Here is a 25,912-nt window from a genome sequence, read left to right as displayed (position 1 = left end):
GGAAGCTGCCTCCAAAGCAGAAGCTAGGATTGAACTTACATATGCTGAGGCCCCACGGGGCATGAAGGGCTCTGAAAGAATCGAAGTTGAACCCTGCCCCTCAGAACAAGGAACAAAGCCTCAACCTCGGGAGGTCTTCGGTTCCAACAAACCAGAAAAGCTCAGGGCAACTATTGGTGACAGAGAAGGAGTTCTGACTGGCACTGAATCAGTCAAAGTCGGGATGGTTGGTACCAGGGGCTCAGAAAACTCGGCCAGAGTCAAAGGTGGAATTTTCATGGGTGTAGAAGAAGGCAAGGTTTCAGTGCTAACCAGGCTAGGAACCGAATATGGAGGTAATCCTGTCGCTGTCAGGAGCTGGTATACCAGTCTCATAATGTCTGACTCCGACAGGCTCTTAGTGGACTGAACAGAAGAGGCCGTTGGAGACCTTGGTGGTCATCTCTCCAAAAATGGACTTGGAGGACGGTCCACGAATGGGTCGATCAAGGGTGAATAAGATGCCCTTGGTAAAACTATCATCTGAGAGTCCTTTGGTACTGAATGTTCCATCGGTAGCGAAGGGAGAGTTGTCTGCACCAATACCTGAGCTGAAGAGGTCGGTGTTCAGGAAAGAGTATCTTTTCCCACCGGTGTAGAGGAGACGGTCGACACCAAGGGAGACTTAGCCAGTTTTGAAGGCAGTTCCGAGGAGTCTGTCAGAACTGAATGAGTGCACTTTTAATGAATTTATTTATTTATTTATTTGCATTTGTTTTCCGGGATAATCCACTGGGCCTATGAGTGCCCATTTTCAGTGGAGGCCTGGGGTGAAAATCTCCACATATTACATATACATTGAAGAGATAAAGTTACATAATGACTTTTAACAGATTCAAGTTTCTAGTAAGCAGCATTATACAAAATACAAAAATAATAACGATTTACATCCAGGTACAATATATATATGTTAATATACAATTAGAATTAAGATTAGACTTTTTCGGTTTAGAAGAGGAAGAAGAACTGGCTTCTGCTTTGGAATCAGAGATGGCCTTTTCAAACTCAGATTTAAGAAGTCATTTAAGTATGAGCTTATTTTTTGTGCTCTGGCAGGGCTCTAGCAGAAAACACGTGACCAGTAGCGCAATCTTTCTGAAGATGGATAGCATCAAAACAATAAACACAAAAGGTGTGCCCATCTGAATTTGGCATTTTCGTTTTACACTTCTGACATATCTTGAAACCAGAAATGCCTTTAGAGGGTTTGTCAGCCATGAGAGAAGCTGAAAAAGATTTTTTTTTCAAGTAATTGGAAAAAAAGGGGGGTAATTACCAACAATGTGTAAAGGAGGTGACCTGAAATTAAAGGAGATAAGTACCAATGGTACCTAATAGTAGAATAGAGGAAAAAAAGTCACTCACACACACCTAAAGGAATCTAGAGGAGCGGGTAGATAAAAAATATAGTAAAGGACAGAATTTAAGGGTAGATTTTTAGGAAAAAACTAACTTATAGCTAGATGAAAAGCCAAGGCTCGAGAGGTTGATTGAACGCGTCTGGCACTATGAAGTGGCAAATGAGATCTGAGGTAATTTGGCGAGGAGCATTATGCGTAGAACATAACTCGCAAGTTTTTGGAAGGCACAAGCTGGAATAATGGCCAATTCGGTTTCGAGGCTAGGAACTGAGCCCACAGTCAAGGATTATGTGAAGATTGACAACTTCAGATTAATATTTAGCTAATCTCACTATGTTTTCTAACTGACTGAAGAATTACTGTTTCCTAGTTACTAAAGCAAGGCAAAGGAAGGTGGATGAGTGTGTGTTATTAAGTCCCAGAAAATACAGTGCATATATCACATCTACCATGAGTATTCAAATACAATTTCAGTGCTGGCTACAGAATGACATCACATCTGGTCACCTGACTCTGAGGTTCCCACACTACCTCCTCACTAGAAACCGAACCAGAATCTGGCACAGATGTGTGTCAATACCCACATACATTTGCTAAGGTGTATTACAGCATCTGTAAGATGCAAAACAATTTCAACACTTCCATCCTTCCTGCAGAATGGCTTTTCACAGACACTGCATCCCTGGCTGCATTCGGACCTCTGAGATAAAATATTTATGGTCTAAACTAAGTTATTTAATTTCAGGCTATTTTTCTTAAGGTTAGCTGGGATGGGCTTAACCCTTCCCTTGCAGTATCCTCTGTTAAAATATATGCATTTAATCAGTTACAACAATACAATTTGACATACATGTATATTTCTTTTCTGTCCAGCAGGACCCACTGTTGATACATTATTAAAAAAAGCAACTTCACAAATACATTTTAACACAAGCATCTGTACATAGGTTGGGTGGGTGGCCTAATGGTTAAGGTGTTTGCCTTACAAACACAAGGTGCAGGGTTTGAGTCTCACAAGGGATAACTGGCTAGGCTTAAATGGCTCGCAAGGGCAGTTAGCCTAGTACTGAGCTATGAACTATGAACATATAATTCTTTACAAAACTCCAGCTAGCTATGCTTGCCTATGTGACATATGCACTGCCCTACTCCCCCTAGCACAGATAGCACTACCTCACATCATCACAGAACTACTAAGGGAAATTTAGACAGGGCATCGGGGAACTTTCCCTACACATTAGGAGAGTGCTTGTTTCATTCCTAGCACAGTGTTGGCTGGGAGAATACCCCACTCAGGGACATACAAGATGGCAGATAGCACAGAGGGGAATGCGACTGCAGTGTTTGAAGCTCTACAAGATTCTGAGGAGCTGTTTCAACTATTTTGTTTCATTGGAAGCAAATGTTCAAAACCATGATGGGTGTGTTATTACAACCCTCCAGTTGGGACTGTTGTGGGATGATATTTTGTGTGAATTTTTTCAGAGTGAGACAGAGAATGGAAAAGGTGTTTCATGGGGTGAAATTATGGACAAAATTCAGAAGAATCAGAAGTTATATTGAAAAAAGATTGCCAAACAAATCATATGCTGAGAAAGTTAGAAACAACAGGGAAACTTTTGATGGACAAACAGAGGAATGGACATAACTACAATTAAAGGAAATTTATGGAAAGAATTCAGAGCAAAGAAGAAAAGAAATGAATAAGTTTGAGATTTGGGATAATTTAATGGTCCCATTGGGAGTGAAGGCTCAGGAGATGAAAGCATTCATTCTTATTCACAAAGAGAAATTTTGTGACATAATTTTGAGACTGGTTCTGTTTTGGAAAGTTTTTTTTGAGGGAGTATGAGAAGAAAAAGTACTGTAATACATGGAATTCTTATGTGGTTGAAGCATTTCGCAGAGAAATAAAAAAGAAAATAGATGTTCATTTTTGAACTGGAGTTGAAAAAGAGAGACTTTAAAGAGACATTTAAGCAAACTTTGTAAAGAAGTTATGGACATTAGCAAAGTCTATGATGGCACAGGATTATCGACTGGGAGATGGGACTGTCAATAGTGTACTGAAAATAAATAAAGAAAAAATTGTTTGTATCCCTAGTATGATAAATGTAGAGGGTAACAGAAGTGTTGTAAAATATAGGGGACAACCAAAAACTTGTTTTTTTCTGTGGAAAATATGATTGTTTGATAAGTAATCGTAATAAGAGGAAATGTTATATTTGTGGGGAAATAGGTAATGATGCAACAAGTGTGAATTGAAGTGGTATAAATGTAACAAAACTGGGCATTTATGGATGATTTGTAATCTAGAGAAAAAGGAACAAGAAGACAAAGTGAAGACAGTATAAAAACAGAAGAAATAGTCACAATAAAAGATAAAGTAGAGAAGCAAGATCAGAGTAAAAATAAGGATAAAGAGGAAAAACAAAACTGAAAATGATACAGAAGAAGGTTCTGAAAATAAGTGATGAGGAAGATATAAATTGGAAAACAGTGAAGGGTAAAAAGAATTCTTTTGGCAAAAGAGAGAAAAAGTTTAAAGGGATAAGTATAAAAGAGAAACAAAAAAAAACCGCTGCTCAGGTTGAAACAACCTATTTTTAATACACAGAAAATAAAAAGTTTAAGAGCTTTCATTCATAGACACACTGACCTTCTTCAGAAACAATTAGCCCCACAAAACACAAACATATATAACCTTTGATTTAAAAATGGAGCCAAAAGACTTCCTAAATTCTTAAAGCTATACACAAAACTTAGAATTAAAAGTTGCCATAAACAAAACTGGACTAAATAAACATAATAAAAATTGCAGACACTTAGAGAAACATGTACACATGATTAAACCAAAAACTAATAATAATAATGATATGATGTGTCATATACAAAGAATAAAAAAATACATGACATCTGTAAGTACCTACAGAGCAGAAATGAATAAACTCAACTAATGCAAAGTGCTTTCCCTTTCAAGATTGGTTTTAAGGAAACCACATCATTGATACCTGGAGGACTGGTTGAATTAAGTAAAACCTGCTAGGAAAACTCTCTTTGTTCAAGCAGGTTCTCTCAATCACCACACATGGGTCTCTGTTCAATTTGTTCCAAGATGGAAAAAGAAAATTTTCTGAAGTCCTGACAAGTGACGCTATGCTTGTATAAAGCATTAGTGTGATAAGTTTTACGGATGGCATATACATGTTGGTACATGCGTGTCCTTATCGGACCCACTGTCTTACCCACATAGAAGGATGGGCATGAGGCACACAAGGCTATATATACTACTCCCTTGGTGTTACAATTATATCAACCCTTAACTAAAATAGGGTCAGGAAACCCATGTATGTGGATACTAGAACCCTCAAGTATGTACCTGCATTTTTTGCAGGAACCACATTTTCTCATCCCCCATTGGTTCATGAATTTATCATGTTTGGCACCTTGTCACTCAAATATACTCTTCAAATTGCTGTTGTTCTTAAAAACAAACCTAGGGGAAACACCTAATCTATCAGTAAGTCCCATGCACGGGAATACCATGGACCAATGCCTGCTGACATCAGTACATAAAGAGTCTATACCCTAGTGTAGGGTAACACCAAAGCTGTAGTAAGATCATTAGGTACTGATGTGGGGGCCTGCGATCCATTACTATCACCTCCCATTGGGGTACGATTTGTTAAAATAGGTTGGTACCTAGTATATCTATGGTCATTGACAAATTGCAATATTGAATCCAGCATGTCACATGGGAAGCCTCTTTCAAAAAACATTACTTTCAATTTTTGGGAATCCTCAAGGAAGACAGAGTCGTCAGAAATGAAATGACAGCCTAATAAACTGCCCCCATCAGATTATGTTTCTGCCAAAGTGGATGTTGACTATCAAAATGCAAAAAATTATTTGAATATGTAGTCTTCCTAATGATATTGGACTCAAAATGCTTATGCGTGAAATCCTTGTACAGTAAAATATCAAGATAACTGATCTCAAACTGATCATGATGCCATATAAACTCAAGGAAATCGGTAGAAGTACCCAAAAATTCAATAAAACTGGAAAGTTGTTCAATACTACCACCTCATAAAATAAAAATATCACCCAAATACTTTGAATACAATATCAAATTGGCTTTAAAAGAAGAATTCAAAGCCTTAGTTGTCTCCCATGACCACAAAACCATATTGGCAAAGGTAGGAGCAGGCTGCACCCATGGCAACCCCCCTGTGTTGCTTGAAATACTCGCCTTCAAAAAATACAAAATTATTGGTGAGAACAAGTTTCATACATTTCAAAATCAACAAAATGTCATGTTAGCCAGGTCAGTCCCTTTACACACAGCATGATGGAACAACTCCATACCCTCATTGTGAGGAATGACCGAGAATAAGTCCTTGATATCAATGGTGACAAAAATGACATCCGCATTAAAAGGTATTGAAGAAATAACCTTCAAACAAATGCCAAGAGTCTTTAAGGATGTGACTTTTATCTACTGCAAATGTTTTCAGTCTGTAGTCCACATATTTAGCCAAGGACTCTGTCTTAGAACCCCCAGAAACGACAATGGGTCACAGTGGTGGGTTACTGACAGACTTATGTACCTTTGGGATTCCAAAAATCCCATGAACCCTAGGTTTATCCACCTTGAGAAATTCCCTAAGATGTACAGGAATATCAAAAGTGATAAAAATATCCTCAAGAATTAAATCAATACGATGATAAGAAATATTGATCTAATTGAGGGACACTTCTGTAAAAAATGACCCATCAAAAGATATTCAAACATCTTAGAGATATACAAATTTCTGTCCATAATCACCACACTACCACCCTTGTCTGGGTTCATAATGCATATATTACAATCCTTGGCTACTATATACAGTTTGTTCCTCTCACGAGTATTTAAATTGTAAAATGTGGGTCTACTGTTAGAACCACATCACTCCCTAATACTACTTTCACATAACCATTCAAAAATATTAATACTAGGTATGAGTGGTGGAGTATAAACGCTTTAAGGACTCAATATTAGATGTTGCTGAATGTAAGATACAGGACAAATTAAGTTTACGTGTAAATAGCTTCAATTCCATAATCAGGTCCACCACAGAAGCACATAATGCAAATCAGATAAATGAGTTGCCCGTTTTTCTTACCTTCATAGGAAACAAAAAGATGTCCAGTGCTCCTGAAAGGTTTCATTCTTTCAAGATAATATCTGAGCTACCTATACATGTCCACAGTATGAAGAATCATTAGCTTCTGGAAAAAAGATAACAAGATGGATGGCTTGGCTAATGTAAACTGTAAAACCACTTTAGGCATAAATGAGGGATTTGTTCTTAAAGAAGCTCCATCACCATAAAAGCTTGCAACTCAGATACTCCTCCTGCAGATGTCATTAATAATGTCTTCTAAGATATGAACTGTGAATTAGCCAAATGAGCTTGTTCAAAAAGAGGCAAACAATTTTTCCAAGACAAAGTTAAAGATCGCAGGTAGCTGCCACCTGTTTTCTAGATGAACACATATGTAAAACCTATTTCAAGAATAGTTTGACTAAAGACTGTGATGAAAGGGGCACATCCATGGGCAGACAAACTGAAATGGAGAAGAGATGAACTTTGAGAGATGAATATGAAAGGCCAGGGGATAATAACTCACACAAATTTTGTAAAATCAGTGGCACCAAACTAGCATTTCCATTCACTAATACAAGATTTATTTGTAGCAGGTTTCTATGCCGCCTTTAACACCTGCTGCACTGAATTGAGAGCATGAACATGCCTTTCACATTGATGTACTTTAGCCAATCCTGACTGTTACATAGACCCTGTACTTTTACTCCCATAGGCATGACTCTTCATGCAAAATGTGATGCATCTGTTACAGACTGTACAAAGGAAGTCAGAGAAAAGGAGAGACCTGGATTCAAGGATATCTTGTCTCACCACCAAAGCAACTCTCTGTTTCACAAAGCACAACACTGGGATCTGAAGTATCAGGGAGTAAATATGTTGGGACCTTTCTGTTTTCAGAAACCACTGAATTATTTTTCATATATAACCTAGCCTAGGGAATCATGAGAATTACAGAAGCCATGAACTCTAGTATCCTGATATACTCTCGCATATGTCTGAGACTGACTGAAAAAATCAAGCCACAATTCAAGATACAGATCTAATTTTTCCTGAGGAAGGAATGTCTTTTGCATGGAGGTATCTGGAAGGCACCCCAAGAATGCTATCCTGTGGGAAGAAATAAAGGAAGATTTTTTAATGTTGATCTGGAATCCTAGACTGATAAGGAGGTTTCTTACCCATGTAAGAGACTCCTGAATCTTTTAAGTCTCTGTTAAGATGAGCAAGTCATCTAAATAAGGAAAAATGTCAATACCCAAAGTCTGCAATGGGTTATCACAAGAGCTAGACACTTTGTGAACACTCTTGGAACAGCAGATAACTGAATGGGTTATGCAGAGATGCGATAATGTAACCCTACACAGAAAACGTTAGAAAACCTACGAAATCTGTGGCAACAGGAATGTGATGATAAATACCTTTCAAGTTTAGAGTTGCCAACAATCTTATAAGAAGAATGAGAGGTAAAGTGTGCAGGGACAACATTTTGAACTTTGAAACTTTCACATACAGGTAAGAAAGGAAAGGTCAAAAACTGTTCTCCAAGAAGGGTCCTTCTTTGGCACCAGAAAAATTTTTGAATAAAAAAAAATCTACTGATCTGGGGGAACTGGTTCTATAACTTTCACATAAAACATCTGATGGATATTAGGGCGAACAGGTAAGTCTGTTTTGCAGGGTGAGGGGAAATCCCTTAAAATAGAGGGAGGTTCTCCCACTGCCATCTTTAATCTACCTGAACAAGTCTTAAAACCATCTTGTTAGAAACAATTTGATGCCAAAAAAGAATGTGAAAACCAGGCTCTGGGACAGGTTTAAGGGAGTGGCAGGGAGGGGGTGAAAGAGGAATGTTACAGTTAGTCATTACGAATTATCAGGCTGCCCTTTTTTCTAGAAGGTTCCCTCCTTTTTCTTTGAAGTGTCTTGACACTTTTTCCTGCACATTTTGTCAAAAGTCTATTAAAATGGTTTAGCTTGCTTTTTGTAAAATGAACCAGAGTTTGCTTTGCAGCAAAAGTTTTGGTAAACTTGGAGGAGGAGGGATGAAAAGTATGAATCACCCCCAGGGTCAATTTCCCTCATTCATCAAACGGAGTACCTGATCTGCAGAAGGACCGAGACCTAAAAACTTCAGATTAAACATCTTCAGAAATTTTCAGTTTATGCACCCAAGCAAACTGCCCCATAACAGAACCAGACGCTGCTGCCCTGGACATAGAATCCATAGTCATAAGAACACTTTATTAAGAATGTTTAGTTACATCAGAGACAGAAGCAATTAACGAATTCAAAGAGGCCTGGCTTTCTGAATATGGAAAACTGGCAGTAATGTTCCTCATATTGTCAACAGAAACCAACAGGTAATTTAACACATAAGACTGATAAATTAAATTTCTAAAGGCTAATGTGGCAGAAGAATAAATCCTTTTCCCTGATGGCGAGGGATAAGCATTAACTTACATATTTAACAAAACAGGCTTTGACACAGAAACAGCTGCTGGGTCAGATCTGGGATTGTAAACAAACATTCAAATATCTGTAAGACTGATGAACTTTAAAAAGTTTGTCTCCCTTTTAAGGACTGCAGATTGACTATCAGGCAAACTGCAGACAATATGAAAAACAATCCCCTAAAGCTGGCAAAACACAAGAATAACAGCAGGCTGTAGAAACTCAACTTGAAATAAATCATGGTATTTTTTTAAAGGTGGAACATCACTGTTTCCACTGAAGCTTCCTGATAATACTAGAAACTGTTTTAGGAAATGTAAATTCCTCCACAAAAGACTCTGAGAAAACATTTTCCTTGAGAGTCAGACTTAGGTACTTGGGTAGAAAAATTAGAAAATGGCCTTCTACAATCTTTTTCTCATCATCACACAGGGAATCCTCAGAAGCAGAGGGATCTGCCTTGTTATTTTCCACAAAAATTCCAGTCACTCTTCAAAGGTTTTAATACCAACAATCAGCCTTGTGGCAATCCAATTAACTGCTCCTTATCTATAGAAAAAAAAACAGTCTGAGAAAGATAAATGCTTAACTTTCTGTCTCCTTTTTAGGGGCACACCTAGAAGACGACAGACTCATGGATGGAACTTAACCCCAGGGCCCAACAACAACAAATGGATGCACTCCCTGCCTCCTTCACCTAGACCAACAAGAGTGGTTTTCCCATGCCATGCAAGGACAACTTAACAGCTGCAGAAGACATGGCTGACCCCCGGTCGATTGCAGCTAAGCAGGCTGCACCAAAAGGACCCAGAAAAAAAATGAATGGTCTGAGAATGGTCACAGCAGAGTCACCCAACAGTAGCTGAAGCACAGCCTGGGACCACTGCGCTAGCAAAGGCTCTCTGCAAGATTTATTTTTGTTGGGACTTGAGGAAGCTACAACCATGGGACTGATGCACTACTACATGGTTCTTCTGAAAACTGAGTCAGATTCACGTTTAGCATAGTTAAAGCAAGTAGATAGGTTCATAGGTGTGTACTAGGCTAATGGCCCTGGAGCTTATATAAGACAAGCCCAAGAACTTCCTTGGCATCATGCCGCCTGAAGTTAGTTCCCAGTGCCCCTGTCAATCAAGGCCACTGAGGTGATCCCTGGGGTGAACTACCACCCAAAATGAATTTCCTGTGCCCGTCAAGCAGGGCCATTGAAGTGATCTCCATGGTGAACTTCCTAGTACCCATCCACTCGTCAAGATTTCTCTTGAGTGCCAGTGAAGTGTTCTGCTTGACATGAATGGGGAGTTTGTTCCAGAGTATGGGAAGTCACTGGGTTAGGAACCTGTCCCTCCAGCATGTTCTGTTTACAGTGGTAATGAGGTTTAGGTCCCTGGAGCGTGTGGCACAGAGGGATTGGGATTTCTTTAGGTGTAGCACATCTAACAGCTCTGGGTCAGACATGGCTTTGTAGGTCAAGCAGAGATCACCTCTGAGTAGGCGATATGAGACAGAGTATAGCTGGAGTTTTTTTAGTCTGTCTGTATAGGGTATGTGTCCAAGGCCTAAGATCCTCTTAGCTAGGTATTTTTGTGGCCTTTCCAGTTGTTGTAGGTGTCTGATGAGGTACATACCAAATGGGGCACTATATTCTATAATTGGTCTAATGAGGGACAAGTAAAGAGGGACTATGACTTCTTTCTTCCTGGATGAGAAACCTTTTCTGATGAGATGTGCTACATAGAAGGACTTTCTGACCACATGGCAATGTGGTAATCAAAGGAGAGGTTTCTGTCAACTTGTGTCCCCAGGTCTCTTATCACTCCTTCGGTGTTTAGTGGACTACCGCCTATGTGGTAGTTCATGGGCACCAAATTTTTTCCAAAGGGAATGACAATGCACTTTTTGGCATTGAGCTTAAGGTCATGGTTATTGCACCAGTCATTGGTTTCAGTGATGCCTTGTTGCAGGATGTCTACATCAGTTGGAAAATCAATACTGGCTCCCAGTTTGCAGTCATCTGTGAACTTGGTCAACCAGAGTCCCTTTGTGTTGGCCTGGATGTCTGAGAAGTAGATGCCAAACAGGAGAGGACCCAGGACCGATCCCTGTGGAATGCCACTTGCAACTGGTCGGTAGTCAGATTTAGAATCCGCTACTTTTACAGTATGGGTTCCATCAGTGAGCCAGTTGGCTACCCATTTTATGACAGAAGGGTTTATGCCTAGTTTAGTGAGTCTATCTATGATTCCTGAGTGTGGAATGGTGTCGAAGGCCTTGGCAAGATCTAGGTAGGCTGTGTGAACTGCTTTGCCCTCATCCACAGCCCTGGTGACAGACTCGAAAAAGTCTATCAGGCTTAGCAGAAATGATCTACCTTTCTCGAAACCAAACTGCATGGGGTCCAGAGTTTGGAGATTCCCTATGTCTCTGTTAATAAGGTCCATGATGATGCACTCCATGGCCTTACATATCAGACTGGTTAGGCTAATGGGACAGTAGTTTCCAGGATCTGGAGTTGCTCACCCTTTGTGTAGTGGGATGATCGTAGCCATGTGCCATTCGGCAGGAACAAAGCCTGAAATGAGGCTGACTGAACATGGTACTCAGGTATGGGCCAGTTCATTTTGTAGTTCATGTAGGACACAGCCCGAGATATTGTTAGGTCCCATAGAAGCTGTATTCTTGGCTTTGGACAGTGGGTTTTTTACCTGTGTTGCCGTGATGACAGGGACTTGGCATTCCTCAGGTATTGTGATGTGCCCTTTGGGGGGTGAAAGGGGGGTAAAGTTCACACTGAACCTGTCAGCCAATATGTTGGCAATATTAGTTGGTTCTGTATATGTATTGCCATTGTGATGTAACTTGGAGCAGATCTGAGTTTTGCCATGTAGATTTGTGACATAGCTATAGAATGCCTTGTGGTTGTCTTTAGAATCTGCAGCAATTTTGTTTTCATAGCTAGCTTTAGATGATTTGATAAGGGATTTCAGTTTTTTGCTGAGGGTAACAAGGGAGTTATTCCAGTCTTGGGATTTCACACTTTTCTGCAACAGATTTTTTTCTTCTGTTGTAGAGTTTGTTAATGGTAGGGGACCACCAGATTGGCTTCCTTTTTTTGGAGGATTGCGTCTTGGTTTTGTTTGGTATGGCCCATTCCATGCACTTGTGTATGTGCTCATATAGTGCACTGATGTATGATTGAGCAGTCATGCACCTATTTTCCACTTGCATGGGCATTGTGAAGTTTGCCACCTCTGTTTTTATAAGCCCAAAATTGGCTTTGGAGAAGTTTTTTATGGTGGTTTCCTTTAGTGGGTGTGTGGGTGGGATGTGGATGTCCATGGTGATAAGTTTGTGGTCAGATCTGACCAGGGAGGAACTGATTTCAGGTGTAGAACAACTTTCGCCCATGTTGGTAATGACCAGGTCAAGGATGTTTTTACCCATGGTGGAGGTAAGACTGAGTTGGTCCAGTTGAGCATGTGTGTTGGTACATGAGTAATTTTCCCAGTTAATGAAGGGGTAGTTAAAATCTCCCAGTATAAGAGTAATGGGTTGTACCCTAATATTTTCCAGTGTGTTTAGGACTGTGGAGTGGGAGTCTTTGGACATGGTGGGTGGACTGCAGTTTTATCCAGTGTTAGCTGTACCTGAAGTGTTTGTTTATAGGTTCATAGAGTAGTACTAGGCTAACTGCCCTTGCGAGCCATTTCAAGCCCAGCCAATTATCTCCTGTGAGATTCAAACCATGTACCTTGTGTTTGTAAGGCAAACACCTTAGCCATTAGGCCACTCTCCCAACCTTTAGCCATAAGAAGCCAGGCATCTAAACAGGGACCCCCACCCCCAATCCAACAGCAGCAGCATGAAGGATTACTGTACAAAACATTTTGTAAACACTCTGAGATCCGAAGCCAAAGCTGGAGAGTTTCAAGTTGAGCTGTGCCATTATGACTGGAATCCATGATTTGGACTACTGAAGAGATCACGCCTCCATAACAAATCTGGGAAAGAACTGAAAGGAGGCAAAAGTGTATGTGAAGCAAGTAAATCTGGCTGCTGTGAAGTCTAACAGAACCCAACATTTTTCCTCACATGAGAGGGTCCAGAAAGTCTACATGTCCACCTAGAAAACTTCCTGGGACATTACCCCTCTGACAGATGTTCTGCTGTACACCACCAGAATTGCATTGGTAAAGCCTGATATAATTGGCTTTGTACAAAATAGACTGCTTTATCTTCTGGCTTCCCTGATCTGGGCCATTTGCAGACACCTGGCAGCAATTCTGAAAAGGCTCCCATTTCACAAGACCTTTCTGGAGGTGGACAGGTTTAATGTCCACCACATTATCAGTTTATTACAGAAAACGTTAGAGATGGTTGTATGGGCCCTTAAAAACAGACAGATGACAGATCCACCCCTACACATACTGTTCCCAAGCCTCTACTTTAACATGAGCAACTTCAAGTGCCTTTTACAATGGGAGCTGCCCACTCTAAACAATCCAACATAGCCACTTTTAGCACTTGCAGCTCAGGTCAACTCATTCTGCAGGGAATACACCAAGCTGGCTTGTTCTGCATCTAAGACAGAAAAAACACTGACATTTGGCATCAAGGCTGTGACTTCAACTGTGCGCATTGGATGATGAGGTCTTTTCAGCGCTTTGTTCAAATCTTGTGGATCAATGCATATTCCGATGTCACCTGAGCTTTTCTTATGACCTACCACCATGGAAGATACCTATTCAGTTGGCGTTTCCACTGACAAATTAAACCTTGTCACATTTAGTCCAACTCTGATTTAACTCTACCCTACACAGCTATTGAACTTTACGTGCTGGCCTGATAACTAGACTGACCTCTAGGTCTAACTTCATGGAGTACACAACTGGAGCTTAGTGATTCCATTTCTTACATTTGTGGCATCGCTGACCAAAAGCTAAACTTTTTCCTCCTTTAGGTTCAGGACTTCCACCACGATTAGAGTTGGCAATGAAACTAGGTTGGGGCCCATGGTTTTGAGTTTGCTGACACTCCTATGCTTCACTGAGACTGTGGAAAGTCTGGAATTTGCCAGGAAGTTCTGGGGTTTACCAGTAGGTGCTGCAGGGGTTTATTTTAATAATGTGCTGCATACTATCAACATGAGCGAAAATGCAGTAGTTTCCCCTCATTTTATTCATTTCGAACTTTATTTCTTAATATTTCCGAAGTAATTTAAATTTTTATCAAACAAAAAACACCAAACCAAAATGATGATCCAATTTAACTACAAACGAACGCCACTCTCCAAAATGTTATTTAGCGCTTTCATCCACCTTTTATTTTATGTGAACTTCTTCAGAAACATAGGAAATGACATAAGTAGTGACTTAAATACAGAATGTTACAGGAAATGATCTCACTGTTAAACAATTAAAATCTTTTTTAACATGTAAATCATGTAAATCATTACTGAATTTACTAGTTATATAAAATTGTTGTTGCAAATAATAGAACACTTGATGTCCTCTGTTGTTTAATGTTAAAAAAATCTAAAAAAATCTTAAAAATATATGTGTATATATGTATGTTGTATGTGTATTGGTTGTATGAAAAATTATCTGTATAATAAGAAACATTTTAGATTGATAACTTCATTTAATCCTGGTGCTTGATCTGCACCAAACACCAGTTGCCAAAATTATTCTTTAGATTCAAGGATGTTGTTTAAGTCCCCCAAGTACAATCCCTTTTGGACGGTCTCCAAAATAAAAGAAGGCACGTCCATTCACGCATGTCTTTCAAACACCACTCAACCGTGGGGAGGACATGCAGACTCCACACAGAAGGTGCTCCAGCCGAGAATCGAACGGGAGAACCTCTTGATATGAGGCGACAACACTACCGCTGCAACACCATGGCTTCTGTTGTGTAAAATCTTACCATCACCACAGATGTCCTTCTCTTCCATGTTGCAGTATTCTTACTATGGGATTTTCCGCCTCAGGTGACCTGGACGTCCAGCTCCTATGCAAAAGCTTAATCCTGGTTGCTGCCAGGTACATGGGACGTCACATGCAGGGCCATAAACCAGGGGCCTTATATGTGATGTTTGGAGGCACAGACCTCAGAAATGACTTCCCAGTCAGACAATAGTTGAAGGAGTACCAAAAGGATGCCATCCAAAAGTATAGTTTTGTACCTACCATAAATGTAGATGTTCGAGTGCTAATACAGCTGCAGTAATCACAGATGGGTTTTCTGCCGTCAGGCGGGTCCTCGGTCGGCCGAATTCCAAAGTCTAGGTCCGGCGTCGGTTGTTGTCGCTTTCTTTCCTGACTTCAGTGCGACAGGGGTATATAAGACACAGCCGACGCCATTTTCTTCAGTCTTTATTGCCTCAGATGTCAGGTGCCCCCAGAAGGAAGGCAATACATAAATTATATATATAATCAAGCAATGCAATATAATCAAAAATCAGTAGTTGCAAGCAAATACACCATAGAAGGATAACCCAATCAGGTTGTATGAGGAGGTGTTAGCCACTAGGCATTTACCAAGAGGGGAAGGAGGGAGGGAAACCTGTACTGCAGCTGTATTAGCACTCGAACATCTACATTTATGGTAGGTACAAAACTGTACTATGTTTATCGTGCATACAGCTGCAGTAATCACAGATGGGTAGAATCCCAAAGCTACGCACAGGGTGGTAGGCACTAGGTGGAACTGGGAGCAGCCAGAATGCCCTGCAACACAGCAGTAGCAAAGCCTGCTCTAGTTTTGGAGTATAAAGGCAGGTGGTAGTGTTTTGTGAAGGTATGCACAGAACTCCAAGTGTCTGCCTCCAAAAAATCTTTGGTAGGGACTCCTCTGAGGAAGGCTGTAGAGGTAGCTGTGGCCCTTGTGGAGTGGGATCTGATGCCTATAGGAACAGGTTTGCCATGAAAGGAGTAACAAAACCATATGCAGTGGCCTATCCATTTTGAAATTGTCTGTTTGGAAATTGGCTTCCCTTGAGCTCCTACAGCATAGGACACAAAAAGTTGTTCTGATTTCCTGAAAGGCTTTGTTCTGTCCAAATAGTAACGTAGCTGTCTATGGACGTCTAAGGAATGTAGCAGCCTTTCCCCTTTGTTTTGAGGATTGGGGTAAAAGGTAGGTAAGTGTATGGCCTGATTTAAAGCTACCCTGGATACTACCTTAGGCATGAATGATGGGTTGGTTCATAGGGAAACCCTGTCCTGATGGAAGATGAGAAAGGGCTGCACAGCCATGAGGGCTTGTAGTTCCGAAACCCTACGAGCTGAGGTAATGGCCAGAAGGAAAGCTGTTTTCCAGGACAAATATTGCAAATCTGTTGAGGCAGCTGGTTCAAAGGGAGGTAATGTTAATTTTTCTAGAATGAAGTTAAGATCCCAGGCTGGTATTGGTTGTTTCCTTGGAGGTCTTATATTCTTAGCTCCTCTGAGGAACTGTCTTAAAAGTGGGTGAGAGAATAAGGGTGGATCAGTGTTGTATTCTGCAGAAATGGCTGAGGCATGAATTTTGATGGAGGAAAATGAAAGTCCACTGTTCAACAGCTCAGCTAGATACTGTAATATCTGAGGCAAATTCAGTTTTCTAGGATCCTGGCCTTTTTTCTCATTCCAAGCGCAAAACCGTTTCCATTTTGTGGAGTAAGCCTTTCTAGTAGATGGCCTTCTGGCCTCCAAAATGACATCCTGCACCTCTTTGGAGAGTAGGGTCTGTTGTGGTGTTAAGGAATTTTCCATGCAGCCAGATTGAGTGTTTTCAGCTGACTGTGAAGAGTTTTGTAGCTGTGCTGAGTCAGCAGAAGAGGCATTAGAGGTAGGGTCCAGGGAGCAGTATGTGTTAGGCTCCTCAGGAGTGGGTACCAGTGTTGTCTTGGCCAGTCTGGAGCAATCAGTATCATCTTCGGTCTGTCTGCTCTTGCTTTCAATAGCACCTTGGTCAGAAGAGGCAAAGGTGGGAAAGCGTAAACTGTCCATGCTGCCCAACTGAAAGAAAGGGCGTCCACTCTCCAGGCCTTTGGATGAAAGGTCCTTGAACAGAACTTTTTCAATTGATGATTCCTGTGGGAGGCGAAGAGATCTATGTCTGGCCTTCCCCACGCTTGGATTATCTTTGTAAACACTTGAGGATGCAACTTCCATTCGTGTGGGTCTGTCATATTTCTGCTTAGATTGTCTGCCAGCGTGTTTTCCAATCCTGGCAAGTACTGTGCTTGAAGTTCGATTTGCCATTCCAGAGACAAGTTCCAAAGTGACATGGCTAGCCTGCACAGGGGGTATGAATGTGTTCCACCTTGTTTGTTTATGTACCACATTACTGTGGTGTTGTCTGTTCTTATCAATAATTGCCCTGGATGCAGGAGGTCCTTGAAAGCTGTAATTGCATTTATCACTGCTAGCATTTCTTTTTGATTGATGTGAAGGTGCTTTTACTTTTGGGACCATTTGCCCTGAATGCACCTGTCTGTCATGTGTGCCCCCCAGGTGTAGTCTGAGGCGTCTGTTGTGATGACTTGATTTGCTTGAGGCTTGCAGAATGGAAGACCTGTGTTTGTTTGGCAAGCTTGGGCCCACCATAGAAATTCCTTTTGCAAACGTGGGTTTATTGGTATTATTGTTTCCAAACTGTGGCTGTGTTGAGACCATAGGTTTTTTAGGTACCATTGAAGTTTCCTCATATGCAACTTTGCACATGGGATTAAAAGAATGCAAGATGCCATGAAGCCCAGAGCCTGCAGGATTTTCCTTGCAGTGAGCCTGGTACAATTTGCTAGTATTTTGAAGTACTGAGTTAGTTGCCCCTGTTTCTCTGGCGTAAGATAGGCCATCTGGGTGTTTGTGTCCATGTTGGCACCCAGGAAAGTTATTTTCTGAGATGGTGTTAGCCTGGATTTTTCTTTGTTGACTGTGCATCCCAGAGAATTCAATAACCGTGTTACATAAGCCAGATGTTCCAGAAGTATGTGCTTGCTGTCCGCTTGGATCAGGCAGTCGTCCAAATAAGGGTAAAATTGTATCCCTTGAAGTCTGCAGTAGGCAATTACTGATGCCAGGCATTTCGTGAATACTATGGGTGCAGTAGATAAGCCAAAGGGCAATGCAGAGAATTGATAGTGGATTGAACCTGCAAGAAATCTGAGGTATCTTCTGCAGCTTTGTCTGATTGGGACATGCAGGTATGCCTCCTTGAGGTCCAATGTTACCAGCCAAAACTCCTTGCCCAGCATGGGAAGAAGCTGCTGTAATGTGAGCATCTTGAATTTTGGTGCAGTAGAAATGTGTTTAGGATGGATAAGTCCAAAATGGGTCTCCAGTCGGTTCCTTTCCTTGGTACCAGAAAAAGTCTGGAATAAAAACCTTGACCTTGTTCGTGAGTAGGTACCTCTTGAATAGCTTTCATGTCCATAAGCTTTGAAATTTGTATTTGAGCCTCTGCCCTTTGATTGTGTGGCAGGTTCGGCATGCCTCTCATTTTTGGAAGAGTGTGAAAATGAAATCTGTAGCCTCTGTTTATAATGTCCAGGATCCATTTGTCTGTTGTGATATGCCAATTTCTTGTAAGATTTTACACAACTATTCCATGTCCTTCTATTCCCATATTGCAGTATCCTTACTGTGGGAGAGTGCCACAGCTCAAGAAGGAAGGAAGGGAGGTGGAAGAAGTTGCAGATTCCAGGAATCCATGCAGGACTGCCCTTGGAAATCCTGCCCTGGCTCTGGAGATGTGGTCCAATTTGTAATGTTTGGTGAAGGTATGCACAGAGGACCATGTGGCTGCTTCAAAGATGGTAGTTGTGTCCAGGCCTTTGAGGAAGGCCCCAGAAGAGGCCACAGCTCTTGTAGAGTGTACCTTAACCCCCATTAAGTCTTTTCTGTGGAAGGAGTAGCAGAAGGGGATAGTTTTTCTTATCCAGGAGGAAACAGTTTCTTTGGATACCTCCTTGTCCAGTGCCCTGGGGTGGAAGGACACAGTGAGCTGACTGGACTTCTTGGCAGCTTTGGTTTTGTCCAAATAGAACCTTAACTGTCTGTGGACATCAAGGGAGTGGAGTACTCTCTCACTGTCATTCTGTGGGCAGGAAAGAAGGTAAGTGGACAGACAGATGGAGAGACAGCTAACTGACCACTTTGGGCATGAAGGAGGGATTGGTGCGCAAGGTCACCCTATCTTTGTAGAAGATTTTGTAGGGTGGTCATGCCATTAGTGCTTGTAATTCTGAAACCCTTCTGGCTGAGGTAAGGGCTACTAGCAGGACAGTTTTCCATGTGCATATCTGCAAAGAAGCAGAGCTAGCTGGTTCAGAGGGTGCAGTTGTGAGTTTTTCCTAGTACGTAGTTTAGGTTCCAAGGTGGTGGAATAGATTTCTTTGGTGGCCTAACATGGAGAACCCCTTTTAAGAATAGTTTGACATCCAACCTGGACAGTAGGGGTGGGTCCAGAGGTAAGCAGGCAGTCATGGCAGATAAGTGGACTTTCACTGAAGAATATGAAAGGTCTGCTTTTATGAGCTCTCACACACAGGCTAGGACTAGAGGAACCTCCGCTTGGAAGGGGTCCTTTTGCCTTTGGAGACACCATTTGGAGAACCTTTTCCATTTGTAAATACAGGACCTCCTGGTATTGGGTTTCCTGGCCTCCTGCAGGATGAATAGCACATCCTCTGTGTACTGGTGTCTGAATGGAATCAAGAGTTTATCCCCCAAAGGGTTCAGCAGAGCATCTCCAGGTGTGGGTGAATGAGAGAGCCCTTCTGTTGTGTGAGCAGGTCCACCTTGTGAGGCAACTTGTGGTAATTGCCTTTGGCAAGAGATTGAATAAGGGGGAACCAATGCTGCCTTGGCCAAAAGGGAGTCACCAGCAAGATTCTTGGCTTGTCCCTCTGGATTTTTAGGAGGACTTTCTGAATGAGTGGGAAGGGAGAGAATGCATAAAGGAACAGTCCCTTCCAAGAAATGGGGAAGGTGTCCACTCTTCAGACTAGTGAGGACAGATCCTTGGAGCAGAAAAACTGCAATTGTCTGTTCTGGGGGGAGGTAAATAGATCTATTTGAGGTGTGCCCACTGGTGGACAATGTCTAAGAACCCATCTCTGTGCAACATCCACTCGTGATGTAGACAGAAGGATCTGCTGAGGGTATCCGCTTGATGGTTGTCCTGGGCTGGAATATAGACTGCCTGCAGTGAGATGATGTGCTTGAGAGGCTAGCTCCCATATCTGCATTGCTAGCCTGTGGAGCCAGTAAGACCTGCCCCCCCCATTTGTTGATGTACCACATCAAAGTAATGTTGCCTGTGAAGATTTGGTGGGGGTCCTGGTTGCATAAGAGGGATAAAGATCTGTAGGGCTAGATGGACCACAGTCATCTCCCTTATGTTGATATGCTTTTGCTGGAGGGAGGGCTCCCATTAGGCCTGCACCTTGAGGCCATTCATAGTTGCTCCCCACCCTAGATCGGAGGTATCTTTGTGCATGTATTGTATTGGGCTGGTGGGTTGCAGCGGTAGGCCTGGGTTATGTCGTACTTGCTGGCTCTACCACCTCAGTTCTGTCTTCAGGCATGTTAAGAACGGTACCTGAAAGTCCACGGGCTGTCTGTGTTGTGACCAGACTTTTTTTAGGTACCACTGGAACTTCCTCATTTGCAGCCTGGCTTGTGGTAGCATAGGAATTGTGGCTGCCATGTGGGCTAGGAAGCACATGAACTACCTGGCTGAGAGGTGGGTGAGCTGGAGGAGGTCGTGAAGTGGCTGACTAGGGAAGATACTTTGTCCTGAGGAAGGAAAGCCTTCAGTCAGTTCTTATCCTGCAGCCCAGGAAGGTTTTGTCTTGGGCTGGAGTGAGGGATGATTTTGCCAGGTTGAGAGTGAACCCCAAGCTCTTGAGTAGGGACATGGTGAATAGTAGGTGTTTCCTCAGAGAGATTGCCTCTTCTGCTAGAATGAGGAGGTCGTCTAGATAGGGGTAGATGTGAATGCCTTTTGTTCTGCAGTAGGCTACTGGCGGGGCTAGGAACTTTGTGAAGACTCTTGGTAGAGTGGATAAACCAAAGGGCAAGGGAGTAAATTGAAAGTGTGAAGAGGGTCCAGCAAAACACAAATACTTCCTGTAGTTTGGGTGGATGGGAATGTGGAGGTATGCCTCCTTCAGGTCCAAAGTGGCCATGAAGGCTTTGGGTGGCAACAGTGGAAGAAGGCTTTGCAGTGATAACATTCTGAAGGAAGGGAACTTCAGAAAGAGATTTAGGAAGAATAAATCCAGAATGGGCCTCCAAGGGCCATCCTTTTTTGGCACTAGGAATAGCCCCAGTAAAACCCCCTCCCTTCTTGGCCTGAGGGGAAAGGTTCTATGGTCCCCTAGGCGAGTAGTTCTTGGATAACCTGAGGGATTAGATGTAGTTGTTTTTTGGGAGGGAAGAGGATGCCTTGTGGGAGGGGCTTTTCCTGCCAGGAGATGAAGTATCCTTTTTCCACTATTGCCAGTACCCATTAATGTAAAATGCCTTTTTTCCAGAAGGGAAGACAGTGAGAGAGGCGGGCTGAGAGGTGGGAGATGGCTGAGGCAGTCACGCACGATTGTTTCCTTCTTGAAAGGGCTGCCTAGTTGTAGGTTGAGGAGGGGCTCCTGGACCCTCTTCTATGTCTAGAAGTGGAACAGGTGAATGGAGCTGGGGCTCTTCTGACAAAGGAGGTTTTGGCAGGGTAGTTTCTGTAAAATTTAGGGACTGGGGAGATCAGCAAATGTTTTAGGTTCTGAAGCTCCTTGCTTTTTTCCTAGAGGCTTTTAAACAGTTCAGCAGACTGTTTGCCAAACAGGAATTTGTTGTCCAGTGGTGCATCCAAAATCATGGTTTTAAAATCTTCAGGAAGGGGCTGAAGCCTAAGCCATGAGTACCTGAGCAGAACAGAAGCTGAAAGCTGCAGAACTAGCAGAGGCTTCAGCTGCATCATAGCTACACTTCATAGAGTATCTGGCAACCTGAGATGCCAAGGACAGCTTAGATGGTACCTGAGATTTATTGGGAGAGTCAGGCATGGAGGAAAGCAAGGAAGAAACCTGACTGACCAAATCTAGGGCATATTTGACCAGGTGGGTTTGGTAATTGATAGCCCTAAAAGCCAGTGTTGAAGATGTGTACATCTTTTTCCCCAGTCTGTCCATAACTTTGCTGTCTTTGTCTGAAGGCAAGAGGGAAGGGGAAGGTATAATTTTGGACTGATTGTCAGGGGGCCACTGCAATGACTGCAGGATCTGCCATTGGTGGCTTTATGAGGAATCTGTGCTCATCAGGGACCTTGTAAAAGCGGTCAAGTCTTTTGGGAGCTGGTGGCTGTGATTCTGGTGCTTTTGAGGCTAATGCAAATGCACCTAGATAGGCTGGAATCACAGGAGGGATAGCCGAGGGGGAGGGTGATTCCACCTGGAGTAATTCAAAATACCTCCTTTGGACTTATGTCATCCGAGTTGCATCCCACTTGAAGTACTCCCTCCTTTTAGTAATTGTTTCCCAAAAGAAATGTCTTCAGGTGGAGAATTTTCCTCTAGGGAATCCTCATCTGGGGAATAGTAGTCCAAAGGGGAAGCAATCTGTGAGGAGTAGTTGACAGACTCATCTGAGGATAAGGAAGGAGATTCTTCCTCCTGGGTGTGGATAGGTGGGATGGAAGCAGCTGAGTCTGGCCTGGGGCTGAGGGCAGGCAGTGTGGCAGCTGGAGAGGCTGAAGGCCTAAGAGCCATAAAGGCCTGCAGCAAAGACTGGGAGAAGGAATGCCAGTCTGGCTGCTCCTCAGAGGAAGCAGATAAATGCTTAGTTTTTTTGTTTACTCTTAAGAGGAGTAGCTTTAGCAGAAACAGATGGCCTAGTATCAAGCATCTGGCCTGTAGGAGAGGATTCCAATTCCTGGACTGCAGGCGGGCGTCCGGTGGAGCCTGGTTCCCCCTTGGCTGAAGCCAGTATCTGAACAACTTCCAAAGACGTGCCTACCGGTGGTTCCGGGGCGGCTTCCATAAGGGTAGTCATTGAAAGCTCTAGTTCTAGTGGACATCCCTCAACCCCTAAATTGGTGGCTGGCGGAACGTCCGACAACGGAGGGACAGAAGTGGTAGGCCTTGCAACCTTAGTCTTTTTTCAGGCAGCTTCGCCTCGACGGCCGACTCTGGATCCACTGGTTCTGGAGGTAAAGTTTTAAGGCTGCCAGACAACTACAGAGGGTTTTCAGTACAAATGACTGGCAGATACTACAGGTGGTGTGTGCATGTTCCTAGCCTAAGCAGAACAACCAAAGTCCGTGAAAATCTTTGTGCAGAATGTGAAGTCCACACCTACATATCTCTTTTCTAGCAGACATCAGCTACCACAACGGGGTACTTATCTTTAGACGTCTTGAGGACAGCAGAGTGAAGTGATCAATCTAACATTCGACTGCGGCAGAAAAGTTCTGAGGTCTGTGTGTGCAGACGTCACATTTAAGGCCCCTGGTTTATGGCCCTGAGTGTGACACCCCACTCACCTGGCAACAACCAGGCTTAAGCTTTTGCACAGGAGCCAGATGTTCAGGTTGCCTGAGGCAGAGGATCCCACAGTAAGAATAACTGAAACATGGGAATGAAGGACATCTGTGGTTGCTATTTGACCAATTTACATCTTGCAACCTTCAGATTTCCCAGATGGTTTTAGCTTCCTTTCTTCTAGTACATCACATCTATAATAGACAGTTTTTTCAGATCCACTACAAGTCCTTGTTGCAAACCCTCACACCCCAAAAGTAAACTGGATAAGTCAAAATGCACCCACCAAAATTGCAGGTGTATTAAGTTTAAATATCATCCTCCCAACTCCCATAGCCCCTTACTTATACATGCTCACTCCACAGTCCTATAGTGACAGGGAAGAGATAAACCCTAAAGAGAGGAAAAAACTGGCTCCCTCAACAGTGATCTCAAAGAAGTATTCAACCATATTAAACATACAAGGAACTGTAACTTTTGGGGAAGATTGCCTTTTAATAAGTTACCCAATCTTCCCTTCTTTTTTGACTGACATGTTTGCCACTCTCATTTTGTTTCTAGCCACTGGTAACATCCTATCACTTGCACATACCTGCTACTGTCATCAGCACTTTTTCTGATATAATGCTTTACCTTATGGTGTATAATGGTACAGTACAAGGTAATTTGTACAATCTTTTTTACAGTATTTTGTAGTGTAACTCAGTCGTTAACTTATATATGCTGTCACTTTTTGTTCCATCTCTCATAGCAGGTGTCATGTCACATTCTAATGACATGTCAAATACTATTACTGCATATTCATGAATTCTCTCTAGACATAAATAGAATGACTTGCAAAGCAGTGTTACCTACCAGGTGTGCCATGAAAAAGGGATGTACACATGTGGCCTTAACAGGCTATCTGCTCAATGGCATTTGGAATTAAGAAACTGGCACACAAATGAGCTACATACTGCTGACCAAAATGAGAGTCCTAAAAACATTCATACGCACAGTTTATGACTCTCGGCAACAAAAACACATGGAGGGTTAAGACTATGAGTTGTACACAAGCTTTATCCAATGGTCTTGGGTTTGATTCTCCCAGTCTCTGTTATTTATAATTGTAATTAAGAGCAAGTTACTTAATCAAATAGTGCACTCAGCAGTAAGTTACTTAGACAGTGTTCCTGGAAAAAAAATAAAAAACAAAAGACTCCCATCTGCATATTGCATCAATTGTCTGCGGGATTACTCTGTATTTGTGAATTTGTTCTATTTTCTTTTTTTTTGTGAATGTCTTCACATGGGTTGTGCCTGCAAATGGTTTATACTGATCAGTGTACTACCCCAGTCAACAAACTTAAATAAATAACTACATACATACATGCATACTAGGTATAGATGGTTAACACACTGCTTACTGGGTTTTAGATGGATAAAACAGAACAACAACAACAGAATGGTTATTTTTACCTAAATGCTTTCCAAGCTAGATGGAAAAGTTCCGGCTTTTCTGTTAACCAGTCTTGATTTACAGACCATGGGATGCCTCTGGAATACATTCTGAAGATGTAGTTAGGACTTAGAGCTGTACTGCCTGTTCCAAACAGAACAAAATAACAATGTTGCACCAAACTGGAATATGTATCCAGTAAAGCTTTATCTTTAGACAGTTCTTCAAGTATTTTTGAAAACTTTCCTTCAGATTTAATCATGTCGAACTGATTTAAAATGAACAGATACCAGTCTTCTGGAAAAGATTTGGCCAGATTATATGACCTGAGATGAAAGACTGGCTCTGATCTCCATTCCTCTGGAATATCCAACATATTTGAATAAGAAGAGCTGAATCTAACCATGGGAATATTTCTACTATGTAAATGATCATTTTCTTTTCCTTTATCAACAGCTGGAAGTCCATATCCAAATACTTTATAGAAACCTTCTGTAGAATGATTCTCTTCTGGATAGCTTTGTAAGCTTTGGGTTTCTATTGATCCTGGAATAGAGGCCGAACTGTTTATTACACCTGTCTGCTGTCCAGTTCGGTTTATTCCAGCCTTTTTTTCTGTGGCACTGAAGTCAAATGAATCATCATCATCAGACCAGTCATCATACACCTCCGGAGGATCTTTTAGAGTTCTTGCAACAATGGTGCTGCTTTCCTCCTGTTCAGGAATCTCAGGCAAAAGTTCAACATCTGCTCTAACATGCCCTAAACTATCTTTAGAGTTATCACTTGGCTGCGATCGCTTATAACAAAAGTGCATGAGAATCCAAAGGAATACCTTAATGAAATCTTCTTTAAATTGTTTCAGGTTTTCATGTGAATCAATAATCCCACTCAAAATGTTTCTGGCATCAGAGTAGATCTTCACAGGGACCATAGTGCAAGGTATTAATAC

At 42.0% G+C, this 25,912-nt stretch overlaps 1 protein-coding gene across 1 annotated transcript in view; it reads right to left on the bottom strand.

Moving 5' to 3' along the window:
* The window catches only part of PCNX4 (pecanex 4), a 1,626,974-nt gene that overhangs the window by 305,929 nt on the left and 1,295,133 nt on the right, over nt 1–25,912 (bottom strand). Inside the window, exon 9 of the mRNA XM_044074466.1 lies at nt 24,981–25,912. This exon is cut by the window's right edge and continues 126 nt beyond it. Coding sequence (XP_043930401.1) covers nt 24,981–25,912 — 932 coding nt within the window. The remainder of the gene's footprint in view (nt 1–24,980) is intronic.

Source organism: Protopterus annectens, chromosome 6.part0 (assembly GCF_019279795.1).
Source record: "Protopterus annectens isolate FY-2018-M chromosome 6.part0, PAN1.0, whole genome shotgun sequence".
NCBI classification, from domain to species: Eukaryota; Metazoa; Chordata; order Ceratodontiformes; family Protopteridae; genus Protopterus; species Protopterus annectens.
This window is presented reverse-complemented; position numbering and strand designations above follow the sequence as displayed.